This window comes from Strix uralensis, chromosome 4, assembly GCF_047716275.1.
Source record: "Strix uralensis isolate ZFMK-TIS-50842 chromosome 4, bStrUra1, whole genome shotgun sequence".
In the NCBI taxonomy this organism is placed as follows: Eukaryota; Metazoa; Chordata; class Aves; order Strigiformes; family Strigidae; genus Strix; species Strix uralensis.
This window is the reverse complement of record NC_133975.1, coordinates 78,561,433-78,573,500: the sequence shown is the minus strand read 5'-3', so window position 1 is coordinate 78,573,500 and position 12,068 is coordinate 78,561,433. Positions and strand designations below refer to the sequence as shown.

Genomic DNA, 12,068 nt, shown 5'->3' with positions numbered 1-12,068 from the left:
GCACATGGAGAGGCCTGACTCACAGAAATTCAGATTTACACACCAGAGCTGTCTCAGAACACGGACAGCGTAAGCTCATATCTTCCTGCAACTGGTCACATAGGCAACCCTGCAGCACCAAAGAAAATTTTGAATATATAAACCTACGTGGACTACCACCTCTTGTAACCTTCTGCTGACCTTCTAATATGGAAGTCAGTAAAGCATACAGTTTTACAATCACACTTGTTCTGAGTTTTGCATACCAATTCCTTTCTTTCAGGAAACAGAACTTAAGTTTTTTGCTTTAAATCTTTTATATTGACTGTTTGCCTGAAAATAAAAATGCAGGGAAACATGTAGATCAAACAAACTAAATGATACTTTTCACTGAAAAGGAAAGAAACAGTTGTGTTTGAATTGCAAAAGGTGCGATTTCTAGTACTACAGGTGAGGCCAATTATATGTTAAGTATTTCTTTATGTCCTTTTGCATTCTTTCTCTCACCAGTCTTTGGTGCGAGTCACCACTCAAACTCTTCTTCTATAACAGACTGTGCCATGGAGGACTGACCAGAGTTTCTGCTCCTTCTTGGTTTTTAAGGGTCAAGAGTTTTATTTGATTAGTGTAGCCAGTCCCCACTCCAGGTGTTCGCACATGTTGCTTTTGTGTTGGTAAAGAAGGAAGAAGAGACAAATAGAAGTTGTGCAGAGTAGGAGATTGAGGGGAGTGGAACAAACAAGCTTCAAGTTTTACTGTGTAGCAGAGGTGACTCCTGGGGATAGTGGAAGGTCCCTGGTTGTACACTTAATAATGCCACTGAGGAGTCTCGATTCTGACTTCATACAGATAGGAGTGAGCCTCAAGTACCTCTAATTTTGGTTCTTGCCTGCCTGTGATAACAGAATAAAAAAAAGATACAATTATGTTAACATCACCCACTCCAGATCTAACACGTGTCAAACTTCCATCTGATAGATGAGGGATTTTACTTGTATTTTTTAAATGACTGTTCTAGCTTCTAAGGCCTGATTCATACCTAAAACGAAGCTGTGTTCCTGAAAGGCAGGCAGGCAGCTCATGCGAGTCTATTCTGGCCAAGCCAAAGCAGAGCAGTGTCAGCGAGTTTCTAGTGACTTTCACTTCTGCAATTGCAATTTCAATGGCTGTGGGTAGCAAAAACCTATTGCGACAAGTCAGTCTCACACCACCCTTAGGTGGGAATGACCAGTGGCATGACCTAGTGGGACTGTTCATAAGAATGCAGAAAATGGAGGCTGGAGGAAGGAGAGAGGGCCCAGCTGCTCCTCCTCGGTTTGACAGATTAAAGCAGTGGACTTTCCTACAGGCACCAGAGAGGGCAAGCTGACAGAAATCCTCACGCTTTTCCCTTTCCAAGCAACTAAGAGCGTCACTAAGTGACACACTATGCTTCATGGGAGCGTCAACGGGGCACCTGTTTGTGGCTTTTATGTGCCATCCTGTGGTGATGGGTGTTTGGCACATGTTCTCAGCCTGGGCTGAGTATTAACATACCAGGATTCAGCTACATCTGCTCACTGAGTTGGAAAAGACAGTTCGTGATGGTCAGAGCCATCAGATCTCTGCGTGGTTCGGAAGCTTGATCGTGTTTACCTCCTGTGAACCATCATCCAGTTCTGGGGTCCCTGGTACAAAAAAGACATGGACCTGTTAGAGCAGGTGCAGGGGAGGGACACGTCTCCTATGAAGAAAGACTGAGAGAGTTGTGGCAGTTCAGCCTGGAGAAGAGAAGGCTCTGGGAAGACCGTATTGCAGCCTTTCAGTACTTAAAGGGGGCTTATAAGAAAGATGGAGACTTTTTACCAGGGCCTGTCATGACAGGACAAGGGGCAACAGTCTTAAATTGAAAGACAATAGATTTAGATTGGTCATAAGAAAGGGATTTTGTATGGTGAGACACTGGCACAGGTTTCCCAGAGAAGCTGTGGCTGCCCCCTCCCTGGCAGTGTTCAAGGCCAGGTTGGACGGGGCTTTGAGCAACCTGGTCTAGTGGAAGGTGTCCCTGCCCGTGGGAGGGGGGTTGGAATTAGATGGTCTTTAAGGTCCCTTCCAACCCAAACCATTCTATGGTTCTGTGATCATATGCAGTGGCGTGTATCTATCAAGTGTAGTGGGGACTAGCAGGCTGCAAAAATGGGAGGCCTGACTCAGTAAGGAGCCTTATCTCACTTTCTGCAAAAATGACCACACTAGTCCTGTGCTACTGATTATTCTCAGCTGCTACCATAAGTAGCTCTTTTGGTAGTGCTGCCATAGCATAAAAGGAGACATGCTAGAGACCACATTATTATAGGGGATGCACTACAAACCCTGTCAGTAGAAAGATCACAGATTTATTTTTTAATGATTTTTTTCTAGCAAAAGTATAGTTTGCTTTTCAAAGAAACAGCTGCCGATAAATCAATTTGCATGTATTGTGTTTTTACCTTGTTTTGCTGAACATCTGCTGCAGACACTTAGTTCTTTTTATAGCCTTCCAGATGGTTTTGAACTTTTAATTAGTACTGTGGAAACTATAAATCCTCCATGAGTTTTGCTGTTTAAGCCAGCTCAGTGAAGACTTTATCACTTCTAGCGTTAGAAGGTTTTGATATAGTTTGTGTAACATTTTTCTTTTATAGAACTGAAAGCACTTGATTGAAGAGATAAACACATTATTCTCTCGAATCTAAAGATGTGAGACCTGAGATACAGAGAAGTTAAATGATCTTCGAAACTCATACAGTCATTCTGTGGCAGAACTGAGAGTAGACCCCAGGGAGCCTCATTTTACCTCTTTGCTCTGTTCTGTGCCATTATGCCTCATTATGTCTCATTAATTATTATAGCAGGTTTGCTTCATTGTATCAAACTATGATGCTCTATAGATACAGAGCAAAAATTACATTTAAAGAAGTAATTTGCTATCATTCAAAAATCAAGAAACTCAGAAATTAGTACTAATTACAGTTATTTAATTCCCTGGTATATGTCATGTCAGAAAGTGTACTAAACTGGAAAATCAGGATTGAAATAAAGTATCTAAGGGCTTTATGTAAGTATAAAAGATACATAACTTATAGTATAGTACATTGTAAGCCTCTCAAACATAGCAGAAAGAGCCAAAATGATAAAGATTGAAATGTAACCAGAATCTATCTCAAGGAGGTCAGTTTTGGTCAGAAGAGTTTAATTAGAATAATATGGCAAGGCCAGAAGTTGAAATGAAATTTGCCAGAAACATTTAAAAAAATCAAATCAGTTTCAGATGTGAGGTCTGGTTTTGTCATTCTGAGGTATGATTGATGATAGACAGTGCAGAAATCCCTGTATTAGTGGTGGCTGAGCCTTCAAGTCTGCTTAGCACCATGAGTGGAATTATGAGTTTAGGTCTAGAAAAGCATATTTGAAATAAAGTGACTGTTAATCTAAGGATTACTCATTTAAATATGGATAAAAAACCTGGACCCATACCTTCAACTATGGAATTGCCTTATGGAATTTAGTTTGTCTCACCTTTATAAAACTTCACTCCCTTTTACTTTCTTTCCAGATACACTGTGAAAAGGAGAAGGCAAAGTTACGTATCCGTGCTAAACCATCTCTCTTTCAGCATGTGGGAACTTACTCATCATTAGCTGGGAAGATACAGAATTTGAAAGTAAGAAATTAATGCCATATTTGTAAATTGTATGTTTGTGTTCTGACTTGTTTCTCAAAGCAGTTTCAAGCATTGCATCTTTGGCATTAGATGGCATTTCCATATCCAAGAACGTTGGTTTACAGATTTGGGGGAGAATGTTGATCTGGCATCTAAAGTGCAGATGGGGCACACTGCTTCTGCACAAACATCTTTGAATCTCTAATCAGAACACTTGTAGCAGTCATAGTAGCATTTCATGGCATGTAGGAACCCTCTTCACAGCACAAGGTTTCTTGTGCTCTGAACTGTACAAATACAGCTATGATGGTTTGTTTCGGCTGAATAGTCCACAATCCTAATATGGGGGACTATTAAGAAGGTACACTAGTAGGACAAGGATATGGCTATCGTGATGGCCGTAGATTTTTAGGGAGAGTTTGGAGGGCTAACAGTGGATCTACCATGTATCTGATAAGGACAAGAGCAGTGAAGCACCAGACTTCAGGGATGTCCTGATGGCACCATTTAGACTCGTTGTGAGATCATTCGAATTGCTGTATTGGATCAGACTAGAGGTTCATGTAGCCTTTAGCAGAGACCCGTATCAGATGTCCTGGCAGAAGCCATAGTGGACAACTATGAAATAGCCTACTGTGGAGAAGTTTATTTTTAAATCTAGGCAACTGAGAAATAATCAGTACAGCTCTGTCTACAAACCATAACATTGAGTCTCAGTGATTACACTGAATGAATATTCTGTTTCTATTAGAAATAGATGGTGTAATTTTTGACACTGAGGTAATTATTTTCCGGAATAGCTTCCTGTAATAATTCAAGCTATTGGAGCACTTTTTTTTAATTGTATGAATGAAATTACATTTCTTTATATCCAACAGGATAAAGATTTTGGCAAGAATGTGCTCCATAAAGCACATAACAATCCACCTGCAAAAGTGGATACAAGCCTAAGAATATATCAGAAATATACCTTGGAAAAAGTTTATAAAGGAAAAGACTATCTTTGGGCTTCAGCTCCAGTGGCAGGGGACTACATCAGCCTCACTTTTTTAAATCCCCTAAAAGTTGAAAAGTAAGTATTACCTGACAGGGAATATGGAAGCCTACATATATCCAGTCTGGAAATGATTGAGTCTGTTCAAAATCACCAGTGCTCAACTGTTCGCCAAAACCATAGCCTCGTTACTGACAAAAAGTCCATGATTTGCTATTTATCTGCTCCCCTTCTTGAATTCCTCTCCTGAAATACATTTCTTCCTTGGAAATTCAAGAGCTTCTTAAACATTTTTCATTTTATTTCTTTTGTTAAATATTTTGCATTCTCTTATGATAATTCTCAAAGGAATTTGTTTTTAGCTAATTAATTCCATCAGTGGAGTCAGTGAAAAAGGCTGTTTGCATGATGTCAAGTCAAAGGCCATGTCCCAGACCAGACATGTATCAGTGTAAGTGAGAGCAAGGAGAAAATATCACCATTGTGGGGAAATTATGAAGAGTAAATTAATAAAGGTGGGATTCAGTTGAAGATTCAGAGTCTTTAACATAGGTGTTTTTAGCAGAGGTGCCTACGTAAGGTAGGTGCATAAGCTCCTGCTGTGCATGACAGGTAGAGATCTACTTGATACAGTCTGTGGAAGCTAGACAGCTATTCATCTCATTCTCTAGTTGGTCACCCCAGTCAGTTGCTAAGTTTCATTGACAGTATTGAGTATATCTCCATTGTCCGTGCTGAGAGCTTGAACACTTGGGTCACAGGCAGACTTCCAACTTCACATGTTTGGATCTACAGCCAAGCCCCACCTTGAAGGTTTTTCTCATTCTAAAAGATGAAACTATCTTCTCTGTTTTCAAATCAACTTGGGCATCTTTGAAAGGAAGAGACACCTGTAGCTTAAGACAGAGAAGTGTTTGTGTTTTTCAGAAGAACCCATTCTATGACAAATATAAATTGAGTTTGGTCCCTAAAGAAGCAGTCCTGCCTAGTTCAGCCAAGTTTCTTCTTCTCTCTGTGTTGGATGGAAAAACAGATCTGAGTTAAAACTTACCTAGCAAGAAATATGGTTCCAGGAGACTGTCTCTGACACAAATTGCCATAATTACCATATCTCTGCAATGATATTCAGAGACAAAACTCCTTCAGTGTTGTTACATTTCCTCCTAAAACTGGTCACAAAACTAGGAGACTTCCATTTCTGCAAAGATTGTCAATTTCTCATTTATTAAAAAAAAAAATCTAAGAAAGGAAGTCTATATCTCCATCTAGTGAGCTGCACTAAATGACAGTTGTTATAATAAACACTGGTGTTCTGTGATCAGCACTGTTAATTGACAGGTTTATGCTTTAGGAGACTTGGGTAGCCTATATTTCTGCATTTTCCTGTTACTGGGAAGCTGGACTGGATGAAGCTAACTTACATATGGTATGGCCTAATGGCTGGTTCCAGCCCCATCACATCGCTCACCTGTGAAAATGTAGAGTTAGTCCTGTAATATTTGGTGGTCTTGAGTTTGGATTGTTTGATACCAGAGGAGGGAGGTTAATGCTTTACATTTCCTTAGCTCTATTTGGACCTAAAAGCCTAAGAACTCTAATGCCAGAAATTTAAAACCAAACAGGGATTTATTAGTTTTTAAAAATCTCATAAGGTGTTTTTGCTTGGATTCTTGCTTTGACAGTGCTGTTGCTCATTGGCTATAAAGGAGATTATTTAGAAGCACCTGAATTGATCAGTATTGATAAAAAGGGGGATTCTTTTGCCATGTAACATATGGTCTAGTAGAAACAGGGATTTTTGCTGCCATTGCATTCCAGAAGCTGATCTCACCTCGGCCTTAGGACGATAGGAACAGATGAGAGGGCGGATCTTCCTTAGCCACTTAAATCTAGAAAGTTAATTTATTTGGAACTTGAGCACTGAAAAGGGAAAACACTTGCACTCGTGGTTTCAGAGCAAGATGGTTTTAATGCTTGTTCTGTTTAAAATAAAAAGCCTCTAGTACGGTTTGGTCACACCTTGGAAAATTTCAATGCCTATTTCTGTTCTCTATAGCCCACAACTAATTAAAGAAAAGGTATTCAAAACTTTCCTTCAAAACTGGAAAGAATTACTTCCCTGGAACTTTTCTAAAGTATAAAATATCTGGAAATAATGTACCTTTATCATCAGGTACCTCTTCAGAAGTGGAAACATGGAGCACCCTGGTGATAAACTGTTTAACACTACCGTGGAAGTGTTGCCAGCTGATGTAAGTCTCTCATTTCCAACTGTAATACACAGTGCTATTTCATATTAAAAATGATGTTCAGCATAAAATGTCATGCCCTAGAAAATATTTCTGGAGATGTTATTGTTTTATTTTCTACAGGAAATGCTAAGAAAAGAACTGGTTGAAAATGGAAGTAAATTTAACTACCCAGCAACCAAAGATGGATATTTAAAAATAGGTAAATTGTTTATTGTCACTTCAAAACCAGAAATTTTGTTCTTACGTATAAAATGTTTCTGCATTTGAGAATTTCATTAACTCTGTAATAAATACAACATTCCAAGGTGAGCTAGTAAGGAAAAGAAAGCCTTTGCGATACTGCATATTATAGTATGTGACGTTTGACCAATAACTACCCTATTTTGATTTAAATAATGAAGAACCCTACCAGCAGTTGCAAAAGCCAAGGCATCTAATTAGAAGAAAAACTAATTGCAGTCTCTGCAAGGTCTTAATAGGATGTGTTGGGTTTGCGTGGCAAGATTTTGGTAGCGAGGGGGGGTTACAGAGGTGGCTTCTGTGAGAAACTGCCAGAAGCTTCCCCGGTGTCCGCTGGAGCCAACACCAGCCAGCTCCAAGATGGACCCACCACTGGCCAAGGCCGAGCCCATCAGCAATGGTGGTAGATAAAAGTGTGGGTAGATAAAAGTACTGGGATAAAGTATTTAAGAAGGGGAAAAAGTTGCTGCACACCAGCAACAGCAGCTGGGAAAGAAGAGTGTGAATATGTGAGAGCAACAACCCTGCAGACCCCAAGGCCAGTGCAGAAGGAGGGGAGGAGGTGCTCCAGGTGCCAGCGCAGAGATTCCCCTGCAGCCTGTGGTGCAGCCTGTGGTGAGGCAGCTGTGCCCTGCACCCACGGAGGTTGTGATGGAGCAGAGACCCACCTGCAGCCCGGGGAGGGCCCCACGCCAGGGGGATGTGCCTGAAGGAGACTGTGACCCCGTGGGAAGCCCACGCTGGAGCAGGTTTGCTGGCAGGAGCTGTGACCCCATGGGGGACCCACACTGGAGCCGTCTGTTCCTGAAGGACTGCACCCCTTTGTGAAGAAGTTTGTGAAGAGCTGCAGCCCATAGGAATGACTCACGTGGGAGAAGTTCATGGAGGACTGTGTCCCATGGGAGGGACCCCACGCTGGAGCAGGGGAGGAGTGCGAGGAGTCCTCCCCCTGAGGAGGAGGGAGCGGCAGAGACAACGGGTGATGAACTGACCACAACCCCCATCTCCTGCCCTCCTGCGCCACTGGAGGGGAGGAGGTAGAGATATCAGGAGTAAAGTTTAGCCTGAGAAGAAGAGAGAGGTGGGGGGGAGGGTGTTTTTAAGATTTGGTTTTATTTCTCATTATCCTACTCCAATCTGATTGGTAATAAATTAAATTAATTTTTTTTCCCCAAGTCAAGTCTGTTTTGCCCGTGACGGTAATTGGTGAGTGTTCTCCCTGTCCTTATCTTGACCCACAAGCTTTTCATCTTATTTTCTCTCCCCTGTCCAGCTGAGGAGGGGATCGGTAGAGTGGCTTTGGTGGGCACCTGGTGTCCAGCCAGGGTCAACCCACCACAATGGATAATTGGTTCTGGTTTGGATTTTGCAGTCTTAGCTGCAGACAGAGATTTCTTATGACAGCATTAACTTGTGCTCTGACCTGAAATGAAGATGAAGCATAACTCAGTGCACCTTCCCCCTTCTTGCCCCACCCCTACTTTCTTTCTTCCTTCCTCAGGGTGGTGTGTGACCACTCTTACATGAACTGCAGATTCTCCACATCCTTGTCAAGGCCTGGTTTCTACTATTACCTAGACTAAAATGCCACAATGTGAACAAAAATAGACTATTGGGAGATGTGATTTCTACCACGTAATTGCTCCCTCCTCCCAATGAACCACTTCCACCTCACCAACACTTCTTGTTTTCTTTGATTTGCACCTCTCTTCCACATCCTCCTGGCTGTTTTGCTCTAATTAGAGATCCAATCCGAAATGCTGTCAGATCACAGTTGCACATGCAAGTTGATAGGAAATGAATATCATAGATGGGATGAGTGGTTTTCATTTGTCTGCAGGAATTTTATGCCAGTTTACAAGGTCAGTTAAAAAGCATTGAACTAGTGAAGAAATGTATCAGAATTAGTCCATGATTCCTAATATATCTTTTCTAAAATAATCATACTGCTCAGAAAAGCTGTTTTAGATTATTTGACGTGACCATGTGTGCCATATGTATATGGTCACAACTAACATATTTATTTTTTTAACATTTGTAGCTATAGGTTCTTCATTTTCTTGTATTCTTCTCCAGCTCCTAGTTGCTGTAACTGAAGGAATTAATCTTTGTTTATAGCTGTATCTTTCAGTTATTGGTTAACCTTTTCCAAAAGATATTTTTTCCCTAATGTTGTATCCCTAGAGTTAATTTATAATTTGTAATTTAGAGCTTTTGCATAAGTTCATTTAGAAGCGTATTTCATTCTAATATATGTTTGTATGGGTCTTCTTTTATTTTTTATTTAGGGGCTTTTGAAAATGGAATTGCAGAAGGCAGTATCAATCAGTCGATAGGAAAAATACAGGCTATTCGTTTATCAGTCAATTCTGATTCTCCTGTATGGGCAATACTTAGTGAGGTAAGCATGTTAATAAAAGCAATTTAATTAAAGCTTTATTAAATGAGTTTCTGTTCTTTCTACCATAAAGTATTGATAATCATTAATTTTTATTTAATTTTGAATGGAATTTTGTGTGGAAAAACTCACAGAAGTGGAGAATTATATTAATTATTCAGGGGAGAAGTTAAATTTACTTCATAGAAAAAATGCTGGAAATTCTCAAATGGGATGATTCTCCATTTCTGCAGTGCTGTAAGTATAGACACTAGAATTAGGGTCATGATAAACAAACCAACCAAAGAAGACAGAGAGGCTTTTCTAGGTTTTTTTCAGTCATCATCTTAGATATTAATTATAAGATGCAAACATTTTCAGATGAACATGTGATTTTTTTATTCTTCAAGTTTCTCCCAAGTGTCTGAATGTGTGTGAACCCATCTTTTAAATGTACTGTAACTCTATAGTCTGAATTGCCCTCTTACAAGGCCTGTTTCACTTGCCATTCAAAGTAGAAATTATTCAGCAGAAGTCACTGAAGAGAATTTCTACAGCCTTAAACTATTGCCATAGTTGGAAGGAGGGAGAAGCTGGTGTCTTGGGTAATGCTTCTGCAGATTTTAGAAAATAATATATTTTGTTTTTTTCAGGTACTTATCCAGACATCTGAAAACTGAAAAAAAAAATACATTTTTGACGTGTCACTGTTACAGATTGATTGAAAGCGCTAACAGCAACAAAAATGTGGCTGGGTAAAAAGAACAAGTCCAAACCCATTTAATGCTTAATACTGTGTATTAGGAAAGAGTTGAGATAACTATTAAATCTTTATATAAAGAATATTAAAAGCTGTAAAGAACCTGATTATGTTAGTAATTTCTATAAAATGTTCTTGAGTAAGGTGTCATATATAAAAATCTCACCTTAGCTTGGTAACATTCAATATGTATTATTATAAACATTTGGTAAGGAGTTACAGGCTATCTCAGGGACTAAAGCACAGAAGTGTAAGTTTCACCAGAACTAAAAATAGAAACTCGTTTGAAAAATATTGAGGACACAGTTTTCAACTCCACTAAGAACACTGGTCAATTTTGGAGGGAATGTAGAACTGAAGGAAAAGTTGTCAATATTCAGTGCAAGTATTTAGAGCAGTCCACAGAGATGGGAACAACTTAACAATATGAAAATGGATCTCAAACTTAACAGAAGAAGTGTGTTTCAGCCTTAATGTAGCACGAGTTATGTTTAATATTTATTTAAGTGGAAAGTGCCTACAAATTACTATTTGAATAACTTGAAACTTAAACAGGTATCGTTCGGAGGATTGTAAAACTTTTCAGTGAATTATGCATTGAATTAACTACAGGAAATAATAAGGGTATTATGTGTAACTATATTTTTGTAGAAAGAAAATTATTTAAATAAAATTTTGGATCCTATAATTTGATAATCAGTCTGTACTGATACTTAAATCCTGGTCACAAGGCAAAACTCAATATAATTTTGAAAGTGAAAGGTAAACCACAGTAGTCTCATTTGAAATGTTTTTGGGAAATGAGAATCCACCTGTTAACATGCAGAATTCCTCTATCTCTGAGCACTTGAAGCACAACTGCGCCCTCATTCTGCACATGCATTGCATGCTAACAGCAGACAATGAGAAATAAGCTGCACTGTACACTTCTGCATGGATTTGTATTAAATGGGTTAAATTAATGTAGAATTGTATTCTTAATGCAAGAGTATTTTTATTTAGAGTAAGATGAAACTAATTATCTTAAAGTTCAGAAGGGTGGGTTTTTTTAAAGACCACTTCTAATAATATTTTGATAATTTACGGTATCATTTATACACTGTGGTACTATATGTGGGTGGGTGTATGTAGGTGGGTGTATAAAGGTATGTATGTATGCATGTATTTCTTGGACCAAATATAGCAGCATTTATTAACTTAAGAGTTTAATGCAGGTTAAGAATTAATGCAATAATCCAGAGTGCTTAGAGATACACAGAGGGACACCTTTATCCATCAGTACTGACAGTAAAAAGAAGGGTTGAGTGAAACTGAGACCAGTGAATTGTTAAAAAGCAGCAGCTAAAACTGCAGCTAGGGAAAGAAGGGAAATAAATTGTATCTGCACCCAACTACCTGGCACTAGAAGGGCAGAGCCGCCTCCCTCTGACCCTGCTCAGAATTGCCTTTCACATCATCTTTTCCCCTGTTGATACAGAAGTCTGAAACATTTAGTCATGAAAACTTGTCCTAGGGAATAAAACACAACTTAGATTGCATTGAGGGAAGACAAAACTGAGTTCTCTGAAGTCATTCTCTCCCTTAACCTGAAGTGATTTAGCATCTTTGGGGAAAAACAAAATGAAGTGAATAGGGCCCTCTACCCAAAAAGGCAAAGTAACGGATTACCTACAGGACACTTGGGGTTTTTCCTGTAGAGCTTTAGAAACTTGTATGGGTATGAAAATTATTAAAGTGTAGGTCTTCTCTTGACACCTTAGTTCAGTTCTTAGCATATCATAGCT

General features: G+C 39.4%; 1 protein-coding gene across 3 annotated transcripts in view; it reads left to right on the top strand.

Moving 5' to 3' along the window:
* Nucleotides 1-11,244, top strand: part of MGAT4D (MGAT4 family member D) — a 98,017-nt gene extending 86,773 nt beyond the window's left edge. For 2 of the 3 annotated variants that reach the window (XM_074867365.1, XM_074867364.1), the window contains exons 10-15: nt 3,554-3,661; nt 4,540-4,733; nt 6,829-6,907; nt 7,028-7,106; nt 9,436-9,548; nt 10,178-11,244. In XM_074867365.1, the coding sequence (XP_074723466.1) occupies nt 3,554-3,661; nt 4,540-4,733; nt 6,829-6,907; nt 7,028-7,106; nt 9,436-9,548; nt 10,178-10,204 (600 nt within the window). In that variant the 3' untranslated portion in view covers nt 10,205-11,244. Of the gene's footprint in view, nt 1-3,553; nt 3,662-4,539; nt 4,734-6,828; nt 6,908-7,027; nt 7,107-8,648; nt 9,010-9,435; nt 9,549-10,177 lie in introns of those variants that run through there. The other variant, XR_012628800.1, reaches the window with a different exon arrangement.
* The last annotated feature ends 824 nt before the right edge of the window (nt 11,245-12,068 follow it).